General features: G+C 41.9%; 2 protein-coding genes across 2 annotated transcripts; one reads left to right on the plus strand and one right to left on the minus strand.

The window, feature by feature from the left end:
• Positions 1-2,071: 2,071 nt before the first annotated feature.
• trpv6 (transient receptor potential cation channel, subfamily V, member 6) lies at positions 2,072-17,963 on the plus strand. The gene is made up of 17 exons (XM_084053537.1): positions 2,072-2,252; positions 3,004-3,192; positions 4,386-4,483; positions 5,049-5,171; positions 5,843-5,983; positions 6,263-6,361; positions 7,045-7,220; positions 7,584-7,730; positions 8,140-8,219; positions 8,691-8,826; positions 8,984-9,070; positions 9,515-9,591; positions 9,866-10,031; positions 10,481-10,547; positions 10,796-11,064; positions 11,535-11,641; positions 16,471-17,963. Exons 2-17 carry the CDS (start codon positions 3,062-3,064, stop codon positions 16,727-16,729), a joined length of 2,163 nt encoding a protein of 720 aa, XP_083909663.1. The 5' UTR covers positions 2,072-2,252; positions 3,004-3,061; the 3' UTR covers positions 16,730-17,963.
• A 182-nt stretch (positions 17,964-18,145) lies between these two features.
• Positions 18,146-22,570, minus strand: LOC311042671 (CD209 antigen-like protein C). The gene is made up of 6 exons (XM_084053550.1): positions 22,335-22,570; positions 21,794-21,901; positions 21,261-21,389; positions 20,105-20,250; positions 19,717-19,814; positions 18,146-18,690 (listed from the first exon to the last, which is right to left on the minus strand). Exons 1-6 carry the CDS (start codon positions 22,441-22,443, stop codon positions 18,564-18,566), a joined length of 717 nt encoding a protein of 238 aa, XP_083909676.1. The 5' UTR covers positions 22,444-22,570; the 3' UTR covers positions 18,146-18,563.
• Positions 22,571-23,569: the final 999 nt, after the last annotated feature.

The raw sequence follows: 23,569 nt of genomic DNA on the forward strand, positions 1-23,569 counted from the left end.
CTACAGCAAATATTGTCCATTCCTGTACCCAAAAGCCATTCTGTGTGACAGGAGGTCAACACTGAAAGTCATTTTTTTCTCAGTTTCACTACAGACACACACAGCACTCATACCAGACGGCAATGTTGTAACATGTCTGTGCCAACACAATAGAAGACTTCCCACCATTGATCTTTTAAAACTTAAGGCTTATAGTTGCTATTGGACTATTAGGCTGTGGCGTGCCCACTTCTTTTATTCAAAATGGACAACTGTTGTGACAGAGATGCCAGGGGACACATGTTCTGAAACAGTGGCGGAACCACAAAATCATGTTTTTATGTTGATATTGTGTCTCTCTAAAGACATTAACAGGGTGGAAAACCACGGGTATTTATGACAACACTTAAACACCGTGCTGGGGCTCTGGTAAACAGCTATTATCCCAGCAATACTAAAATGACGGCCACAGCTCGAACCATTACAGCCAGGCCTCCTATAGCAGCCTGCTTAAACCCTGTTTATCCTGTGGCCAAACGGGCTCTTACCTCATAACCTATATATGGTAGAGCAAAACAGCTGTACGGTACAACAAACCAAGGTAACTTCTAGTAATAGACAAGGTGAATGTTGTCCACTGATTCAGCAGTTTACCAGCATTTCAGTACTATTGTGGTGAGATGTGAGTTTCAGTTTCAGCCGGTTCACTTTTTTCCCCAGTCACTCTGAAAAGTGGCTGTTTGGGAGAGGCAAATATTCAATTCTGCCTTTGTTATTGTCGTGTGAATTAGAGTAGCATAGCATGTCCTCATTGGAAACATGTGGCCAACCTCTGAATGATCATTATGGACTTAAGAATGTAGCAATTAACCGTGTTTGTGAAGAGTCCCGGGTTGACACATCAATGGTGTTCAACATGTTAAATCATTCTGAATGAAAGCTAGTTTGTTATGTGTGTAAGTATGTGTGTGATTGAGTGTGTACAAGCAAGGTACAGCATGTTGGAAAAGCATACATCATCACCACATTTGCTTTGACAAAACACAGTAAAGTAAGATGATATAGCAACAGATTCATATCACAGAAACGAGCCAGCACAACATTTGGGTGCAGCAAATGGAAACCATGGAATGAAGATGGCTGGAACTTCACGTCTTCATTTCAGGGTTTGGTTACAGATGGTGTTCAGATGTTCTGGCGTTGGCAGATTCAGAACCAGTTTAACCTTAACGGTTCACTAGAAAACAATGACAATTATGCGATGACTGTCATGATGTTGCACATTTTTCATGGGGGCCATGAAGGTGCAGAACATGAACCTTTGATGCTACAGTAGCAAGTAAATAATGCTGACTTAATTTTTTTAATATGTTTTGTATAAGAAAAGAAAAGAAAAAAGAAACACCCCACTTAACCCATTAAAACCATCTGTATCATTTTAGATTTTCAGTAAACTCTTAGGATATAGAACAGTGATTTAGAACAGTGGTTCTCAAAAATAGCAGATATACAAGCTCACAGCGCGTCACTTTGTGCCGCAATGCGAGCTTGTACATATACTATTATTCAAGATTTCTGAAAAATATCTAAAGTGTTTTATATTTATTTTTATTTTTATTTTTTATAATACTTAAATTGTTTACACAAATCTTCTCTTCTGGGGGTCCCTAGCACAAAACATGTTCAGATGGGGGGTCCACGGCAAAATACATGTAATTTTAAGGGTCCTTTGCATGAAAATGTTTGTGAACTACTGATTTAGAAGGCATTTGTAGAATCGGCCTCAGGTCTTAATGGGTTAAACAGGGGTGATGTCATGGTCTGGTCCTAATCCCTGCTATGGACAATATCAGTTATAACTATAAGGGCCAGACGAGTGACACCTCACTCTCAGGTGACACAATACAGGGAATTAATTGATATCTGCCTGATAATAATACTGTCTGGTGTAACAGTGGATCAAACCTCAAAGGCAGACTTTTCCTGTGGGATGTCTGACCGCTCCTGGTGAAAGTATAGGCCACGCCCCCCCCCTCCTACCTGTCCGTCCCACCTCTCTACCAGTATGTCTGCTCTGTGCTGGCCACTCCAACTGTCCCCTCCCTTGCACTGCTACCATACAAAGGCTAAAGGTGACTTCACTGGCGTTTCACTTCTCCTCAGGACATCAGTGGGATATTCCTTTATGCGAGGCTGCATGCCGTCTTCAAACAGTGTGTAATGACTGAGCAGCACTGGGAATTAAGGCCCATCCACTGCCCTGTGTTTTAAAGGTAAGCATGACAAGATTGTTTCATTATATGTTATTTTCATTCATAATATCAACTTATTCTGTTATTGTTTAGTAAAACCTTGTTGATAATGTAATCTAGTTTAAAGTTGAATTTAACCAGATTCTATATGTATTTTTATTTAACATTATTAACAAAGAGAATATAATAGAATACTGTTGAGCCTTTTAGAGGTGTCATAATTCAATGAAATGTCTGAAGAGTGGTATCCATCTGGTAACCCATTGACATACCCTCCCACTGTGTACTGTATATATATTGTATGCTGTATGTTTGATGAATAATGTAAGGTTTTTGGACCCCAGGAAGACTTGGTGCCACTGGCATCAGCTAATCATTAATCATTAACCATTTTAATAAATAATGTAATTAATGAATTAATTAATTAATATGTACATACATAAACACCTGCCTTAACCACTTAAACCATATATACTTTGGTGACACCCAGGGATCTACGTACGTTGTGAGCTTGCAGATCTGCTATTTTTGCTGACTGTCCACCCCAGAATACGGACACTATAGAGTTCATGTGGTTAAACGCTATCACCTAAACTACATTCATTGTCACTAAAACAAGCAGTAGTTACATCCTTCCTTCCATCGCAAATGAATGTGTTGTTTGCCCTAAATAATATCAAAATCATAACTCTTGGTTTTCAAATGATGTGGTTTGGTGGTTTTGTCCTGACAATTTGAGCATTGACTGAATATTTCACTTTTGTTTGATCAGGGTGGTTCTACCTACATCTCCTACCGTCTCCCATAATCAGTCACATATTGGTCCCTAAATGACGCCGGCTCTGGCTAGATCTGCTCCGAGCGAGCTCAACCATTGGTGGAGCAAGCTGAGGTTCCGTCTCCAGAACAAGAAAGGATGGAACGAGATGTTGGATGAAACGTTTCTGCTGCAAACCAAACAGTGAGTCTCCTGCTGACCACAACATCAAACAGCAACCTCAACACATAAATACCTATACCTCATAGGCAGGCTGAAGCCTGATTTATACTTAGCTGTGCGCTGGTGTCATGCACCGAAAATAGCCGATCTACAGGCTTGACGTGTTGTGAGATTGTATTTTGGCTATTTTGGGTGCACGACACAGCACAACAGTTCCTAGGTGTGAGGGAAGGAATTCCCTCATTGCCTTTTCTACCCAACTAAAGGACGACTTCACCCATTTTCAACCTATCTTCATATAATTGGTCCTCACTAATACTCATGATAAAATGGTAAAAAAAAATCTACTCTGCCTGTGTCTCATAGAAGGGATGTGGACAGTCCAGAAACCTGTCTACCAGTGACATCATCGTTAGGCAGATTTCACAAGTTTTATTTCGATTTTTATTAACGCGAGAACAATGGCTTCTATTATTGCATTGCAACTTTCCAGGAATAGAAAGAATGCAGTTTCTATTAGCTTGGATTCCCAATGATGATGTCACTGGTACACAGGATTCTGAACTGTCCACAGCCCTCCTCTGAGACACAGACAGAGTAGATTATTTTTTTTTACCATTTTATCATAAGCATTAGTGAGGACCAATTATATGAAGATAGGTTGAAAATGGGTGAAGTCGTTAATTTAACTCAGTTTAAGTCAGCTGCCTCTAACTTGCTGCTGATTGTTGCCCCTGACAGCTTGACCTCACCTCACCTGTTCCTCTCTATTCAGAAACTTCAAGAAAGCGGTTTTAAAACCACTGCTGTAACTAGAACTTGTTAAACCTACAGTACATCCCATTGTCCGTATAGGCAGGGCCGTTATGAGGAATTCAGGACCCCATGAAAAGATATGACACCAGGCCCTTTAAAACATATACAGATGCTTACATTAATACTGTGGACCCCCATGTACCATATTTTCACTGCTTTATGATGGCTCTGCCGATGTGCCACCAGTGCCTCTCTCCATCTCCCAACCAACACCTGCCCCTCACCCCCACCTGACCGACTAACACCTGACCTGACCTTAATGTGTTCACGACTTGGACAGAGTTTCAAATAATATACTGTAGCGTCAATCATTCAGTCTAAGTCACTGAAGTCAGGGTTAGCCTGGACAGATTACTTGTTGTCAACATCCTGTTTTTCTACTATCCTCCCTCCTTCAGATCAAATAATATTCCTCTCTTCTTCGCGGCTCAAAAGAATAGTGTGGGATGCATCAAGAAACTCCTGAGCTGTGCGTCCACGAATATCTTCGAGAGAGGTTAGTGCAAGCAGCCGGTTTAAGCACCGTTAGATTGTCACGTTTGTGAAAATGTTGTAAGCCAAATCTTTGACTTCCCCTCAATTTAAATACTCCATTACAAAAGTCCTAAGTTTTTGACCACTTAAACCCTATATATTTCATTGACCGGTGTCCCCCAGGGGTCTATACCCACACCTTTGTTATCCTCTGAATAACATGATCATGGCCCACTCGAAAATCCTGAAAGCGTTCGCGGCCCACTCATCTGACCACTTAACGCGGCAGCCGAATGGCTGCACGTGTTAAGCATGTTAATTCTAAGGATCAGTCAATCAATTGTGTTCTGGCTTGGATCAATGTAACCAATGTAGCGTACTGTAAATTCTTATTTACAGGTATCACAATGAAAGCTCATTTTTCAAGGTCTAAAGAAAAAAAACATTACCATGTCAATCATAGTGTTTTGTCAATTATTTGGGGGCCCACTTGAAATACCCTCATGGCCCACTTGTGGGCCGTAAGGATTGAGAACCACTGAGCTAAACATAATGTTCCTACAGTGTTGACTTTACGTGTCATGCAGGTGCTCTGGGAGAGACAGCACTACATATAGCCGTGATGAACGACAATGTAGACGCTGCTGTGGCGCTGATGGAAGGCGCACCTGAACTCATCAACGAACCCATGACCTCCGAACTCTTCCAAGGTAGAACAACCACATGCACGAATAGCCACGCCTAATTGTTGTCGTAAAAGTAAAAGGCTGTTATTTAAGCGATGATTCACACACACGGTAGTTCTGTTTTTGAGGACCGATGAATCACAGGCGTGATTAAGTTATATATTTTCGTTTTGTGTGTGTGTGTGTGTGTGTGTGTGTGTGTGTGTGTGTGTGTGTGTGTGTGTGTGTGTGTGTGTGTGTGTGTGTGTGTGTGTGTGTGTGTTTTGTTTCTCCAACGTCAGTTTGAGTGTTTATAAAAAGTGCTGTTCATTCCAACAAAACACCTCTGTAACCACTTTTAACCTGGCATCCCTGTTGTTTTTATTATAAAATAGGGCTTAAGTGGCTTAACCTTAAGTCCTAAATGTACTGTAAAAGGTTAAAGGTTAATCACTTAAGTACTATTTTATACTTTAAAAAATGTTGAACATTTTTGAATATAATGACACGCTCAAGATGGAAATGCCAGGTTGTAAGTGGCTGAACGTAGTGGTAGAGTTTTTAACCTTTAACCTCCAGCCTCTAACCTGTCTGTCTGTCTGTCTGTCTGTCTGTCTGTCTGTCTGTCTGTCTGTCTGTCTGTCTGTCTGTCTGTCTGTCTGTCTGTCTGTCTGTCTGTCTGTCTGTCTGTGTCTGTGTCTCTCTCTCTCTATCAGGTATGACTCCTCTCCACATTGCAGTGGTCAATCAGAATGTCAACCTGGCCAGACATCTCATCAGTAGAGGAGGTGACGTGGTCTCTCCCAGAGTCACTGGACTATACTTCAGGAAGAGGATAGGAGGACTCATATACTATGGTGTGTGTGTGTGTGTGTGTGTGTGTGTGTGTGTGTGTGTGTGTGTGTGTGTGTGTGTGTGCGTGCGTGCGTGCGTGCGTGCGTGCGTGCGTGCGTGCGTGCGTGCGTGCGTGCGTGTGTGCACTTTAAACCAATACTTCTCAAACAGCAGGTTCATCACAAGAAGTTCTGATAAGATCAGGAGAAAGGTTTTAACATTGTGCTGTTGTTTACGGCAGTTGCTGACTGTAAGTGTTTAATGTAGTGTTTCCTAATATGCTTGTATAATTTGGTCCGCAGGTGAGCACATCCTGACGTTCGCTGCCTGTGCTGGAAATGATGAGATTATCTCCATGGTGATCGATGCAGGAGCTAGCACCAGAGTCCAGGACTCTCGTGGTAAGGAGTTCCACTTCCTTCCCCCTCGCTAGAACAGTTTGTTTTTGGCTTTAACCCATTAAACCCTATAATTGACCAAGGTCCCCCAGGGCTCTATACTAGGTCTGCACCTTTTTTCCCTCTGCACCAAAACTCTTTGCCAAAGTACAGTAGCTGATCTACAAGCTCACAACACATCACAGTGTAACACGTTGTGAGCTTGTATATCTGCTATTTCTGCTGAATGTTTGCTCCAGAATAGGGACACTAGTGTTCGTGCGGTTAATGCATGAGGTATTATTATTAATAATATATTTGTAGTTCAGTGTTCACTTCAGGACTCAAGTTCAGCTATACAAGACAAAACAGCATGTTATGTTGTGTCATGCACAGCAAACATGTCCCTAGTCATTAAGCTTGGGTGGTGTATTTTGTCAGGCTACAAAATTACATATCTTACATAATGGTACAATTTAAAAAACAATCACATATTCAGAAAAGGAAATAACTATAAATGACTCAACTTGTCGTCACATAAAGGACAATAAAACATCAAATCAGTTTCAAATGATATAATAAACAAATTATATTTTCTAATGGTGTGCCATCCTGTTTCTATATTGTAGATAATTTGTCAGATATTTGTCGTATTAATTTCTCCCAATGCTTTTACACTTACCCTCTCCTTCCTTCCTCCCTCGCAGGTAACACAGTGCTTCACGTTCTGATCCTGCAGCCCAACAAGTCGATAGCGTGTCAGGCCATGGATCAGATTTTGACCCGTGATGCAGAGCTGGACCAGGCGGTACCACTGGACATGGTGCCCAACTACCGCGGGTTGACGCCTTTTAAACTAGCCGCCAAGGAGGGAAACACAGTGGTGAGGCAAATGATGGGACTCACTGGTTCAAAACAAAATGTCTGATTTATACTTGGTTGTGTCTCGCATCGAAAGTAGCCGATCTATATGCTCATAACGCATCACAATGAGTCATGTTGTGAGCTTGTAGATTGTCTATTTTCTGTGCACGACACAGGTACACAACTACCGGTAATTATAAATTACCCGTATTGAGAAGGGTACACACACACACACACACACACACACACACACACACACACACACACACACACACACACACACACACACACACACACACACACACACACAGAGGCAGGGGGAGAATATTGCTTCTTTGTGCCTGTGTGAAATCTTATGAAATCTGTGGCATTGTGTTTTCAGGCCTTCCAGCACCTGGTTAATAAAAGGAAAGTGGTTCAATGGAGCCTGGGGCCCTTGACCTCTAACCTCTATGACCTGTCGGAGATTGACTCGTGGGCTGACGAGATGTCAGTATTGGAGCTCATCGTAGGCAGCCACCAAAGAGAGGTACAGTACATGACAGTGTGGAGCAGAGGAGAACTATGCTTCATTTATATCAGTGGTTCCTAACCTTTTCTGGATCAGGGCCCACTTGAAAATCTAAAAAGTGTTCGCGGCCCACCCATCTGATCATTAACCGTTAAGTGGTCAGATGGGTGGGCCTCGTAATAAATAATTGAATTTAGTGTTCTCTTATAAGGTGAGACACTAAAAAAAACGAATATGATCAAGTCAATGACAATGAATAATTCTCCTCCCCTGATGTTTTATGTGTAGAAATGACTTATTATTTACCCCAACTTGTTTTTGATGACAGAATAATCTGTGGTTTTGAAACAATTTACTTTGGACAAATGTCAGATGAAAACAGATACAGTTTTGTTTTTGAAACATTTTGATTCACTCTATTCTACAGGCTAGAAGAATACTAGAGGTCACTCCTGTTAGACAACTGGTCAGCCTCAAGTGGAATCTGTATGGAAAACATTACTTCAGGTAAACACACAACAATGTATGTTTGTGGTCCTAAACCTTGAAGTGACCGATTTACAATGTTTCCCCCCCTCCCATAGGGTTTTAGATTTCTGCAGAAAAGATGGTTTGTGGTAAACTGATAACTTCAGATTTTGTCCTATGACATAATTTAAACTTGTTAATATCCCAACCAATAATTAAGCAGCTAAATGCTTTTTAAAACGTATACAATTGTTTGTGTGGCTCGCAAATAGTAAGATGTGTGTTGATTTATGGAGATTATCTTGTTGAGCAAAATGTGTTATCATAAATGTTTCTTTTAATTTATCCAAAACAGCAAAGGCATGCAATTGGAAATCTTGCATACTGTGAAGAAATATGAACCAAGAGAGGCTACTGTAGAAAGAGGGATAGAAGGATTGTTTTAAATATCTGTGAAAACATGGAAATTAAACATTTCTAGTGTAACTGGTACAAGTTGTCTTTCCCCAGACTGCTGATGATTGTCTATCTCCTGTACATCGGGACCTTCACACTGTGTTGTGTATTTCGCCCCCTGAAGGACGCTCCAGAAAACTACAGCGACTCGGATACGGACAAAACCATCCGTGTTCAGAAAACACTTGATGTGAGTCACAGACTCAGTTATGAATACACAACGTGTTCATGTTGTGAGGGTTTTTATTTTCTCTACCAAATCGTACTGTTTATTAATTTATAATGAACCCTTCTCATGGATGTACTGTATTAATATTCAAGTGTTTTCCTCTCCGCCCACAACCCAGGAGAGTTATGTGACATATGAAGACAACCTGAGGCTGGGAGGAGAGGTTATCAGTGTCCTGGGAGCTTTTGTCATTCTATTGCTGGAGGTCAGTCATTATGATACATTTAAATATTGATTTAATTCTCCTCTCATTAACAGCACCTTCTCAAAGTTCTACAACACAAAGACAGTACAAAGCGAGTGAAACTCGGCAGTGCCAGTAATTAAGGGAATTCATACATAGATTAATGACAAAAAGCAAAACACTAGGGGTAAAGGGAACAGATATTTGGTGTTTGAGGCTGATATTAAAATAGCTCAGGGTGTGAGGTGCCCCCTTGTGGTCAGGCAGTGTGATTGCCTGATTGACTTAGAAATTCATCCAGAATAGAAGTGTAGTGGATCATGATAAAAAGCAGTAGTAGATTTTTTTTTTAAAAAGATGTTAAAACAAGAAACACTTGACCCAAGATACTTGTAAAAAACATTTCACCTCAAAGCAAAGAAAAGGAAACAAAACAAAAACTATGTCTTTCTGCCAATCCCACAGATCCCTGATATAATTAGAGTTGGGGCCAGGCGCTACTTTGGCCAGACGGCTCTGGGAGGCCCCTTCCATGTCATCCTGTAAGTTAAAAATGATTGCACTGAACCACTGACCATAGCGCTTGGATTAAACGCATTTTATGAAAACAAGGTTTTGTTTTCACACATTTTGTACATGACATCTTCTCCCGCACCTCTGCCACTAATACCTTTTACTGCTTTACAATAAGGTCTTCTGAGACTATTGTCCCATAGGGATATTATGAATAATATTATAATACTATATAAATAGTATATTAAAGACACTGACAAGCATGATTGCTAACCCTGGTTGTTGTTGTGTGGTTGCTTCCAGTATCAGCTACGCGTGCCTGGTGGTGCTGCTGTGTGTTTTCAGGGCCAGTGGTCTGGACGGGGAGGCTGTGCTGATGGCTGTGTGTCTGGTCCTGGGATGGAGCAACGTCATGTTCTTCGCCAGGGGCTTCCAGATGCTGGGGCCCTACGTCATCATGATCCAAAAGGTACAGGAAATGCTCTGGTTCCAGTTTGGCACTTTCGTGTTCTGAGTAGCCTTTACCTGCCCTGGGTGAGGTGAGTGGATAAAGGACCTTGTCAGCCCTAGGGCTGAAAATAGTTAGAGAAACCTGAATGCCCACATCACTCCCAAAATAAAGATTCTTTAGGTGCACGGCCAAGGAATGTAACGTGTAGAGAAAGAAGCCAGCACATGTCCTTTCAATAGTGTATTTGCCTCACCGGGACAAACAACAGATGCATTTCAGCTAATCAGCCTTCATCAGCGTTTAAATAGTTATCAGCACACACTTCAACATGCTTCAATAAGTGCATGGCATAGATTGTTTGCACCACTAGTACCAACTCACACCTGTACACGTGTGTTGTTTTGCTCTGCATTGTGGTCAATCTATTTTCTCAGACCATCACGCTGTGTTCTCTCGTTTCCTCCTAGATTATATTTGGGGACCTGACCAAGTTTATGTGGCTGAGTTTCATCGTCCTCATCGGCTTCTCCACCTGTGAGTATATTCTGGACATTGTGTAGTTCTGTGTTTTGTTACCACTGTACCTGATTTACCTTTAAAGTACCAATGCTAAATAAGTTGTACACTGGTGTACAGTATGTCAAAAATATTGTCTTAATCGTAAGAAATCCATCATAAAATGGTCAAAAAGAAAAAAGATAAATACAAACCAAAATAAGACATCAAAAACATTTGTCTCTGTTACCCCACTCCCTTACTCTGTCTCCATCTTGTGGTCTCAGCTCTGTGGATGGTGTACATGACCCAGGACCCAGAGTCCATCCCGTCCTATCGCTCCTTCCCCATCACCCTCTTCTCCCAGTTCGAGCTGAGCGTGGGCCTCATCGATCTGCCCGTGGACCACACCATCGTGACGCCCCCTATTGTCCACGTGCTGCACTGCACCTTCTCCGTGGTCTCCTACATCCTGCTGCTCAACCTGCTCATCGCCATGATGAGCGACACCCACTGGAGGGTGGCGCAGGAGAGAGACGAGCTCTGGAGGACTCAGGTACTGTGCGCCGGTTCGAAAAAAATCACAAAGAGCACAAACGGTAGTGTTTGTAAGGCTGCAACTATCGATTATTTTCTAAGCAATTATTCTATAGATTACCTTTTAGATTAATCGAATAATCGAGAAGTGCGTTTTATGCGAACAATTTGATTAACCACTTAAGTGTTATAATACACTTTGTCACGCAACAGAGTCATGCAAAAATAGTGATGATAGCCGGTCTAGATCACAATGCACCAGCTCACGTGTTGTGAGCTTATAAATTGGCTATTTTCACTCATTTTGACATTTAAACATTTTTTTTGCCTACAATGACATTCCCAAAATTGGGACTGGTTATTCATCGATTATTTTATTAAATTATCAATTATTTTTGATAATCAAATCGATGTGTTTGATTAAATATAGCTCCCATAGCTGTCTGCAGCAGTGTGGTCTAACGGTCAGGTCTATATGCTGTTCCGCAGGTTGTAGCCACTACCCTGATGTTGGAGAGGAGGCTGCCCCGCTGCCTGTGGCCTCGGCTGGGGGTGTGTGGTCTCAGCTATGGGCTGAAAGAACGCTGGTACCTGAGGTAAGACAGTACTGCAGCACCATTAGACACAGACACACACAGAACACTATAACTTCTGGCTTATGAGAGAGTATGTTTTTCCCCCTGTCCGTCCGTCCGTCCGTCCGTCCGTCCGTCCGTCCGTCCGTGTGTCCGTGTGTCCTGTCTGTGTGTTACCAGCTAATCTCCGGCACCGTTGGCCCGGTCGCTGCGAAACTGTGTACACCCACTCCCTGGATGCCAATTCAGAACCTCTGCCCCACATTTTCACATGGGCCTGTCATAGCGCCATCATATATGTGACATACATACACATATATATATATATACACACACACACACACACACACACACACACACACACACACACACACACACACACACACACACACACACACACACACACACACATATATATATATATATATATATATATATATATATATATATATATATATATATATATATATATATATGCCTTATTTTTGGCATCACAGATACAGAAGATAATAGTCTTCATGAGTTACTAAGGCTATAGGTTGGGAAAAGCCATGTAAACACTTAAAAGTTCAATACGAAACTCATAATTCAACGTTGAACCAAAAAAAGGGGGGAAACAGCGCCCCCTGCGACGTCGTATGGACGTCCAAAACGGACGTCCAAACGACGTCTGAGTCAGGATCTCAGTCAGTCAGTAAGTAGAGGTCAGACTCGGGACGTCGTATGGACGTCCGTTTTGGACGTCCATGCGACGTCGCAGGGGGCGCTGTTTCCCCTCTCTTTTTTTGCATGGGTTCCCAGATTGCTTATTGATTAATTGTTGAAAAGGGGTTTCGTATGGACGTAACGTTGTATGGAGGTCATATGGTTGTGCGCACAGTGGGGGTAGTGCGTTGCAAAATGTATAAAGAAATAGTTGAATATATTCCTTCACTTCAATAAATCAAATATGATTGTTATTAACTAACTACCATAAAGCAGTGGTTCTCGACATTGACACTTATTATCCCGCGGACCCCCATTTGAAAAGATAATCCAGGGACCCCAATAAGAGAAGGTTTTTACGGCTCTCTAGCAGTGATTCTCAACCATTTTAATTTCAAGGACCCCCAGTTTCACATGCATTAGGCTACGGACCCCCATTTAATGGCATTTATACCTCTGGGACCCCAATTCACATTGTAAAACCAATGTTAATTCAAATGGACATTTGGTTCCATTTATACACTCTCAGAGTTACAGACCCATAAGGGTCCATTTGGTTCCTGTCCATCATCTAGCTGGACCCCCTGGAACCCCCTCAAGTACCCCTGGGGGTCCCCGGACCCCACTTTGAGAACCAATGGTTTAATACAACTAAAGCAGTTTATGAATAAGTGCAGTAGCTACAAGAATAAACAATGATAATATTAGCATCTTTTAAACCAGAGGTTCCCAAACCTTTTAGCTGGCCGGGACTCAAAGTAGTGAAAGTAGCAGATGTACAAGCTCACAATGTGTCACATCGTAAGCTTGTAGATCTGCTATTTTCACTACCGGGTGGTAAACGGGACACTCGTCCCAAAAACACACTGCCCCATTTTTTTTCGCGCTCCGAGGCCGCCGGTTTAGACCCGGGGCAGGGTGTTTTAAAAGACTCTCCCCACCAAAATCGGCAAGACACACCATCTCACCCCAACACCCCAACCTGCTTCCGGTCTCCTAAAAAGGCGTCCGCCCACTTCACGCAGAAAGCTACGCGAGACTGTGCAGATACGGGAACTAAACGTGAGATGGTGTGTCTTGCCGATTTTGGTGGGGAGAGTCTTGTTTTTTTTCGTTTTTTTGCTGACTCTACTGTTTTTTGAGTGTGTTAGTAGCCTGGTTCCACCCCTGAATCGCTAGCCGTCGTCCTAAAACACCCTGCCCCGGGTCTAAACTGGCGGCCTCGGACCGCGAAAAAAATGGGGCAGTGTGTTTTTGGGACGAGCGGTCCGTTTACCACCCGGAATGGCTCGGTAATTCTCTCTTCTCTTCGCAGATGAGTAGAGGCTGGGACCGGTTAGTAATTCTCAATAGATTTATGAGCCGTTGTTGCGCGACCCGCAGGGTTAAGATTTTGGATTAAAGTCAGCTGCGTTGCAAAAACACCATCAAAAAAGTCCGTATGACAGTGGTTCTCAAACCTTTTCATGTCAAGGACCCCCTAATTGACACTAATTACCCCGCGGACCCCCATTTGAAAAGATAAGCCAGGGACCCCAATAAGAGAAGGTTTTTACGGCTCTCTAGCAGTGATTCTCAACCATTTTAATTTCAAGGACCCCCAGTTTGACATGCATTAGGCTACGGACGGACCCCCATTTAATGGCATTTATACCTCTGGGACCCCAATTCACATTGTAAAACCAATGTTAATTTAACTCTGAGAGTGTACAAATGGAACCAAATGGACCCGTTACATACAGCAACAGAAATATATTTATATTTATATTGTAGGCCTAGATGCAAAATTGCTGCTATACGAAAACGTATTGTTACTGCACTGTTTCTTATTTTTATTTTCATTTGTAATAAAATGTCACTGACATCACAAGGTATTCTTCATTTTACGTATGGTCCAGTATATTATTAATTCATATCAGTCACTGTATTCCAGTGGGGCAAGGCAGCCTACTGTAAGTCTTAAACAAAATATATAAAACATAACCCTAACCCTTAACAGTGGGATAAAATCAATACGGTAATGTCTTATGCAAATGAGCCATGCGGTCGAATGTAAACAAATCGTAAGTGCAGTCTGTGCTTCACAGTAAACAAGCAGGAGGATTTGAACCGACAGCCTTTGGATTATGTAGATAGCGCCTTAACACAGTGAGCTACCATGCTGCTGGCTAGGAAATTGTTTTCCTCCTCTTTTAACTAATAACAAACAACGATTCAAACAAAAATATATCAAGATGTTGAATTTATTTTATCTTTTACATCGTTGTTTGTTGTGCTGTTGATTGTCTGGATTGTTTATGGAGCGGTTTTGAAGTTGAAAATTTCAAAGTACTACAACTTTTAAGTGTGGGACAACTGGGTCTTGATCATGGTATCTCTGTGCTGAGAGTCCAACCTTTAGATCACTACCCCATCTCTCAGCCACTCCCTTCATATGTCTCTTTGTGGTTGTGACTTGCTGTTTTGTATTTTGGCCTTGAAAAATCTCTCAGCTACTCCCACAATATGTCTCTTCGTACTCTTGAAGTGTTTATGTCAGCCTTCAGTTAGTAAAGTTGAAAAACAATGAACCATAGAATGACTGGGACTTGAACATGGCATCTCTATGCTGAGTGTCTGATCTTTAGACCGCTACACCATCTCTCAGCCACTCCCATCATAAGTCTCTTCGTACTCTTGAAGTGTTTATGTCAGCCTTCAGTTAGTAAAGTTGAAAAGCAATGAACCATAGAATGACTGGGATTTGAACATGGAATCTCTGCACTGAGACGCCATCTCTCAGCCACTCCCATCAGATGTCTCTTTGTACTCTTGAAGTGTTTATATGTCAGCCTTCAGTTAGTAAAGTTGAAATACATCAGCATATAGAGCTTCATCATGTAAGTTTACTATTCAACCCCGAATTTGTCTTTTAGTGCTTTTTTGTATTTTTTTTGTAGTTTAGCTGGCAAAATATGACAATTGAAACTCTCTGCTGAAAGACTGAGTATTACTACACCATTACTCAGTACTTTTGAAGTTTATAATTTCACATTCAACTACAGTAGGTCTGGGACTTGAACATGGAAACCCAGTGCTGAGAGTTCAAGCATTAGTCCACTACACAATCACATGTTCAATGTTTAGATGTAGTCTTCTAGTGCTTTAAAGTGTTCCTTTGGACTGACCAGCAAAGCCCAGCTTCCCAGCTTGGCTTTGCTGGTCATTCCAGCCAGCCAGCTAGTGCCTTTACACCACTGTTGTTCTTTAAATCTAAATATTTAGCTTGAAGAATTCTGTCACTAGAGTGAAAACGTGTTGTTTTTAATGTCAATAATTAAAGTAGCTATTCTTCTTCATAATATTTTTTTTTCAAAGTGATATACTGTAGTAGCAGTGCAGTGTCGGCCCTATGGGGGGGCATTGGGGGGCAATGCCCCCCCAGATTAGACTTTGTGCCCCCCCAGTTCAGATTGGCCAAATGTTTTTATTTTTTAATTTTTTTTCAAGCAGCGCAGCGCATCGCAGCGCAGTATAGCCTGCCTTTTTTTTCTCCCGCTGTGGAGTCTGTGCCTGTGGAGATGCAATGCCGACATTACATTAAAGACATTATAGGCCTAATGCTGTAATTGTATTTGTTGTTGGTGCATATAGGGGCAAGGTAAATGAACCGAATTAACCGAAATAGAGTTACAAAACACCCCAAAAAAGTAAAATATCCATCCAATAACCGAAAAAAATCGCGCGCCGGCGCTTCGCGCCGGCGCGCACGGGTCCCTCACGCACGCGCGCTGCGCGCGCGTGCGTGAGGGACAGACGGGTGCCCCCCCTAGAATAATTAATGCCCCCCTGCTTATTACTGTCTGCAGCCGGCACTGTAGCAGTGACTGAGACAACAGACTGAAAAACAATGCTGTATAACTGAATGCGTGTGAGCGTGCATGCGCATCCGCAACTGGTTGCGGCCCACATCAAGTCACCTTTTGACCAATGTGGCCCGCACCCCCAAAATGAGTTCGACACCCACATTTCTAAAGTGACAGACCATACATTAAAATGGTCAAACATTGGCAAAATTGTCTTCTGTCATTCACGGGGAAAAACTCTAAATGATAAAATTAGATTATTGATCTACAACGCAAATAAATGAAACACAATTTTTGCAGGGTTGAGGACCGGAACGACCCGATGTTTCAGAAGATGCGACGCTACATGAAGGCCTTCGCCAGAGACGACGATGGCGGTAAAGAGAAGGAGGACCCTGAGAAGATGCCGGGCTCCCTGAGGCTCAGACCTAAACACAGGGGTGGACTCAACCTGAACAGGAAGTCTCTGGCGGGCTGGCAGATGATTCGCAACAGCGCTTTAGGGTTGGACATGGAGCAGGATGCACTAGAGGAAGACCAGGACATCAGATATGTCTAGAAATCAATCCTGTTTAAAAAAAAGCTGACTGAGCACACAGTATGCTCTTTAACAACAGTGCCATGTTATACGACGTCTTTGGCTTTGTTCAGACTGCAGGCAAATCCGATGTTTCGGAAATATGATCTTTAGGACTGACTGTCCACACTGTTCTCAGATCGGATTTGTGTATTCAGACATCGTCAACCTATCTGCATTGGTTGCTGTGGTAACAACGTAACGACATGGTAAAGAGCATGGCTCCTTATTACGCCGGCATACGAAGATGTTGCTCGCCGAAAATAGAAGATCTACAAGGTGGCAACGTGTCGCGATGTGATAAAGTATGAATCTGCCTTCAGATGTGTGGAACACATCTTTAGAAATCCGTTTTGAATCGCATTTCAAACCACCTAGGAATGTGGTTTAAATCAGTTTCCATGTTGTTTTTTGCTGTTCAGACTTAATTTAAAAAACAAACCTGATTCCATTCTGGATAGGCCAAAAATCAGAGTTGGGCTGTTATGTCTGAATATAGCCATACAGTTACACACATGCATATGTGGGTTGTGTCCAATGTGTTGTGGTGGACACCTAGCAACTTCACTGGATCAGTGAGTGGATGTGCCTTGATCATGGACGATCATTCTCTCTCTCCTCGCTACTTATGGGAGAGATCTCTATAACTACTGGTCTCGTCTTCTTATGTTCACCTCAATTAGCAGTTATCTTTGCTACATTAACCACTTGAACCCTAGTGTCCCTATTCTGGGCATGTCATAAGTGAACATTCAGTGAAAATGGCAGATCTACTAAGCTCACAACATGTTGCAGTTGTGACCTTGTAGATATTAGATCTTGAGTGCGGAGAAAAAAGGAGCAGACCAAGTATAGAGTCCTGGGGGACCCCAGTCAACTAAGTATATAGGGTTTAAGTGGTTAAACGCACTGAATTACTCAGTAACCATGCTTTGTCAGAGTGCAATATTGTAGCACATGCTAGGAGAGAAAATTGCTCAACTGGTAATGTCTGTATATACAGCAGTGTAGTCCATGGTGCAATTATTTATGCAGTATTATGCTACAGAAAAAAGTGTATTATTTTGTATAGGACTGTGTATGCTAATGCTAATACAGAATAGAGTAATAATTAGTCTAACTTTGTATGCATATATATTTATATATGTATGCAATACTGTGTATATACTGTATAATGTGTATTACATTTTTATATGACAATAAAATATTGAAACTACTTTATTGAAGTCAATTAGTACTCATTCAGAGATGACTGAAATTTATCAGAACACAAGTGCAAATTGATTGAAATGAAACACAATGACATTTTAAAATATACAGTCAATGCGTGTAACTAAAGTACAAGTACCACTGACCACAACCTGGCCCCTTCACATCAAAAATGTACAGAAGATAGAATCAAGATCAAACAATTTAATTATTAAAATAACTGGTGTCCCTTCTTTGGGCATAGCATTATAGGCAAAAAAAATTTTTACTTTTCAAAAGTTACAACAAATTTTCGCAAATTGCAAAAGTAGCGTGTCTACAATCTCACAAAGTGCTGCAAATGCACCGTGTTGAGAGCTTGTAGATAGGCGTGACACGCTTGAGGCAGAGATAGAAAGCTGTGGAGATGTGGGGAAGATACTGAAAGGGATATTGATTTGTGTGGTACCAGAGTCAGGACAGACCTTTTTCACACCACCTACAAACATGTCTAATCTACCAATAGAAATATGCAGTAGAGGGGAAATTATCATTTGAATTGTTACTGTGGAAATGATCTGTCAGACTTTAAATGAAAAGGTTGTGGTGTCTTTGTAGCTGGATGTTGTCACAGCGTCTTCTGGCAGATGTAGTAGGTCATGCCAGTGCAGTCAAACCTTCTCCAGTTCTTGTCGGTTGGCTGCCCTTTAGCCAACATCACGCAGTCATCATTGGAGTTGTCCTCGTCCCAATAACTGCCAACAACAGAAGAACAGATATTCTTTGAAACGTATTTCTTATTTATCAGGCTTATTTTCTGCTTATTTATTTCTTAACCCAACAGATTTATTGTTAAGAGTTTTAAGAGTAAAACGAATACTGTGAACTGCATGATGGAGACCAGATCACATGTCCCTACGCCTACGGTGATATTAAATTCTATCTTATCTTATACTGTAGCACTGCTCAATAAAGACTGTTTGTTGTTAAAGTTTTCCCTGTTCCTCTCCCATGATCACATTATAGTTGTTTTTTATGTTAAAAGAGGGAGTGGTCCACTCCTTTTGTATTTCTACAGTAGGAAAGCTGAGACACAGCTCTCATGGGAGTCAATCAATCCCGGGCCAGGCATCAGTGACAGACAGATACAGAGGCTCTGGTGTGCTTCACTCCACAAAGATGTCAACACAACACTAAGGTGTTACGTGTAGTAATGATAATGAATGATAATGAATTTATTTGTATAGCGCTTTTCCAAACAAGGTTACAAAGTGCTTTACAGAACAAAATAAAAGAGCAGCACGATAACCATAAGAGCAGATAAAATCAACATAACTAAAACAAAAATAACAGAGAAGTGCATACAAAACAGTTAAAAAACAAATAACACAAAAACTGATAAAAAAGGCAAAACCACTAAGGGCCTTAACATAAAAGTTTGTTTTCAGAAGTGATTTAAAAGAAGACACAGATCACCCCGGGTAGTGAGGCGAGACTTGAGGACTTCCAGGAGAGCCTTACCCGAGGATCTAAGGCTGCACCGAGGCTTATAGGGGGTCAGCATGTCTTTGATGTAGCAGGGGCCAGTCCCTGCAGGGCTTTAAAAGTAAAATCGTAAAATCTATTCTGAAATTAACAGGTAACCAGTGAAGTGCAGCTAAGATGGCTGTAATGTGATCACGTTTCCTAAGAGTTAGTGAGCAGTCTGGCAGCTGAATTCTGTACCAGTTGGGCCTTAGAGAATAAGGAGTTACAGAAGAACACAAGGGTCTCTCTCTCACCTCTGTCCCAGCCCAGTGTTGTCCACCCAGGTCCAATGACTTCCTTGTTGACTCAGCCCAATCCAGTAAAGCGACAACGCCTTCTCAGACAGGAAGTTCTGAAAAAATGACAACAATGCAAGTAGGATGAGAATAAAAGATAATAAAAAACTATTAAAACAACTAAAGGGGCACTCCGCGGAGCACATTTCTCTGCCAGGCTGGGTTGCCAACATAGGGCTGTGTAAGTTGTGGGTTGCAGCCAACAGGACCCGAGGAAGCTACGGAAAGGGTGGAAGGGAGGAAGGACCGAAGAACAGGAGGAAGGATGAATAGGAGGAAGGAAGGAAAGAAGGAAGAACAGGAGGAAGGAAGGAAAGGGATATGGGGTGGGACAATGTGACCCTACCTGAACTCTCTGGTTGGTGATGACAGCCAGGTGTCCCCCTTCCTCCTGGCACTTGGCGTTGCTCTGATTCCAGTTGCGTCTGTCTCTGGACAGGTAGAAACAGGAGCCCTCGAAGTGCAACCAGCCTTTACCACACTGCCGACACACTGCGGAGGAGATTCAACATTACAATACATTTTAACTGTCCTGAATGTGTCACAGTCACAATAGTTATGCACTGATGATAGTGTCCGTGAGACGGAAACATTTACCTCCTCTATCCAGACTTTTAGTCTGATCTCTTTATTTCCGTGCAGTACTCAATATCATGTACGAAAATACAGTATATACAGGGAACGGTTGTCATTACCTGTGTGTAGAGCCACTGAGATAGAAAGAATTGCATCAACAAGGGGTCAGAAACACTACAGGTCATGTGGTTCCTATACTGTATATGTATTGCGCATGCTTCATCAACACCCATTACGAGGAGTGAATGTTTGTAACTATACAGTAGTGTTTGGAACTATTGGCTGATGGCAAGCGTTCCCTCTTGCTCTTGTTCTTGTTGTTATCTCTGAGCACACTGAAACAAATTCCAAATCAACTGTAAGTTGGTTTTGGCAATAAATGATTGAATATTTAATATAATATTAATATTCTTCATTTACATGATCTGCCATTGCTGTAAAAAGAATTAGCTCGATGGAGTGAACAGAGATGACTCATCTCTTTCTATCTCAAAGCTCTGCCTGTGTGTAGAGCCCTATACAAGTACAAAAAGTGATACAGTAAGTGGCAAGAGGGAAACTAATCACAACATTTGAGAAGTCAATTCATTCAGTTGGAATAAACAAGCAAAAAGAAAATAAATCCTCCCCAATTTAGTTGTTATGTCAGTTCCCCTGTTTCTGTGGTGCCCAAATTTGAGTATACATGGTGAAACTAGATTATGATTCTAAAAAGTGAATTTAATTATATTCTTATATTTTTTAACAAGTAACAAAATAATATTCTAATTCTATTGTATAAAGCAAGCAATGTACCAGCAGTTAGACAAAGCTACAGCTATACTATAAAAATAGAAATGAGATGGTGTTGTTTTGTATTGAACTTTGAAGGTGTGTGTCACAACGGCGTTGGTCAACCTGGCAGAACCATAGGGCAGAACACTCACGTCGAACCGCTGGGAACGTAGCCTGGCATGTCTCATAGTTGCACACATGACCTTGTGTGCCTTTCACCTGTTGGGTCACCAAAGCTTCCTCAGTCACCCGGTCCAGTCCATCGGAACAGCGTGTGTGTTCTGCTTCAATTGGAGCGGATGGAGAGGTGAGAGACCACTAGACATTTTCACACCCACATCAATGTCTGCTGTCACAATGTACTGAAAATATGCAAAACAATGTCCACATGGATCTACATTCAATTAATAATCCACTTGGGTTTGGCAGACATAATCCATAATCCCTGCATAATCTATCATCCATAATCGGTTGTTTTCACTGTGTTTAAATGTTTCTTTTTTTCTTTTCCTTTATTTATTCAGGGAAACCCATTGAGAGCATGCTCTCTTTTTCAAGGACGCCCTGATAACAAACATTTGAATCACATTACAATGTCACAACTTTGACAATAAAGCAAAAACGAAAAGCAGAAGCAAAAGGCGGTGAATCAGACAATCTGAATATAATGTCTACAGATACCCACCCTTCATAGACTGGAAAATGATGATGAACAACAGAATCAGACATAATATGCTGAGGAACAGACACACAGCCTGATACACACGCACACTCCCCTTGGTGGGCTTGTCCCCTGGGCAGGAGAGAAAGAGAGAGAGTGAGCGAGGGGGAGAGAGAGAAAGACAGAGAGATAGAGAGATAGAGACAGACAGACAGACAGACAGACAGACAGACAGACAGGGAGATATTTCCAGTGAAATCAGTACACAGCTAAATCCTCTTTGCTAATTTAACTTGGGGGTGTTACATTGAATTAATCCTGTAGTTCCACAATAGCATGCGTCAGGGGAACTTGATTTGGCAATAAAGGGTGACTGACACCTGAACAGTGGTTTGTCATTATCCATGATGTACACAGTCAACTTAATGACATTTCCGCATAAAGGCAACAAGTACAGACAAAGTACTACCACGTGCATAAGGAAGGAGAGGATCACATTACATTCAATAACCTCTTTCTCCTCTCTGCAGTGCAGCCTCCAGGGCTGCAAAACATTCCGACCTACCTTCATTCTGCTTCAGCTCAACCGATAGCTTGGACTCAGGTGACAGCTTTCTGTCTGCCTCATCGGATGGCTTATCCACATCATAAATGCGGCAGAATTTGATGTACATTCCTTCCTGTAAGTGGGTGCGTGGATGTGTGTGTAGGCTTGTTTACGACGTCCCGTTCTGACTTCCAGTGTAGCCGACTACTACTGTAACTCACCACTGGCACTGGCGCTGTTCTGAGACGGTCTCTATGGCAACCTGTGGTGTTCACTGATTACTGAATTATTTATAGGGGGATGTTCCTTGGGTTGCCCTTCAATTCCCAAATATCTACAGTATCTCTCTGTCTCTGTCCTTGTCTGTCTCTCAGAACATGTGTCTGATTGTCTTTCTCCTGTTTAAGTGTGTGTATGACTATCTATTTTACTATTTCTCTGTTCTCTTTCAGAATGTGTGTGTGTGTGTGTGTGTGTGTGTGTGTGTGTGTGTGTGTGTGTGTGTGTGTGTGTGTGTGTGTGTGTGTGTGTGTGTGTGTGTGTGTGTGTGTGTGTGTGTGCATGTTCATGGCTGAAGGACTGATTGACCCTGAAAAGCAGTACATTGTATTCCAAAACAACAGATTGGACTACCATTCCACTTTCTTCTCTGAATTAGTACGTTTGCGTGTGTGCATGCACGCGCTCCCGTGTGTGTGTGTGTGTGTGTGTGTGTGTGTGTGTGTGTGTGTGTGTGTGTGTGTGTGTGTGTGTGTGTGTGTGTGTGTGTATGTGTGTGCGCGCGTGTGGGTATAAAGACCTTGAAAAGCTGTAAATATTGCTCAAAAACAAGTGCAGTCCCTTCAGGCCAAATGTGCCTCTAAAACAGAGAAAACTTCTGAGATGTGTGACACAGTAGGCAGCATTCATTGTGTGACATTTGGAGGCCACAGGCTAGTTAGCAGGCAGCCCACTGCTGGACACAGTGCAGAGACGGGAAATCTGTGGCACAAACTGCGCGTCACTTAATCTTGCTTTCCTAATAGCGCATTTAGTGCCATATGATACATTGTGGCAACCTTGTTTCTCTTTTCCTCTTTTTGTTTCCTTTGCACTTTCAGCAAAGAATGAGCAAGAGCATTTTAAGACTGCTATTTACACGGGAACCACATACTGTACTAAGTAGAGAAAAGGACACCAAAACTCATTTGGTCTAATTCTATTTCTGGGAAATGAAATTACTGCATTACTACATGAACGCAGGCAGAAGACAA

The sequence above is a fragment of the Gymnoscopelus microlampas genome, assembly GCF_963454915.1.
Source record: "Gymnoscopelus microlampas genome assembly, chromosome: 3".
Lineage (NCBI taxonomy): Eukaryota > Metazoa > Chordata > Actinopteri > Myctophiformes > Myctophidae > Gymnoscopelus > Gymnoscopelus microlampas.

Excerpts from the sequence above, each read along its gene's own strand:
- trpv6 (XM_084053537.1), top strand. The coding sequence starts at position 3,062 with ATGACGCCGGCTCTGGCTAGATCTGCTCCGAGCGAGCTCAACCATTGG. Across the intron at positions 7,221-7,583 it reads CCAAGGAGGGAAACACAGTG|GCCTTCCAGCACCTGGTTAA; the intron begins GTGAGGCAAATG and ends TTGTGTTTTCAG. Across the intron at positions 8,220-8,690 it reads TATGGAAAACATTACTTCAG|ACTGCTGATGATTGTCTATC; the intron begins GTAAACACACAA and ends GTCTTTCCCCAG.
- LOC311042671 (XM_084053550.1), bottom strand. The coding sequence starts at position 22,443 with ATGTACATCAAATTCTGCCGCATTTATGATGTGGATAAGCCATCCGAT. Across the intron at positions 19,815-20,104 it reads TCACCAACCAGAGAGTTCAG|AACTTCCTGTCTGAGAAGGC; the intron begins GTAGGGTCACAT and ends TCATTTTTTCAG. Across the intron at positions 18,691-19,716 it reads AACACTGGGCTGGGACAGAG|TTATTGGGACGAGGACAACT; the intron begins GTGAGAGAGAGA and ends TGTTGTTGGCAG.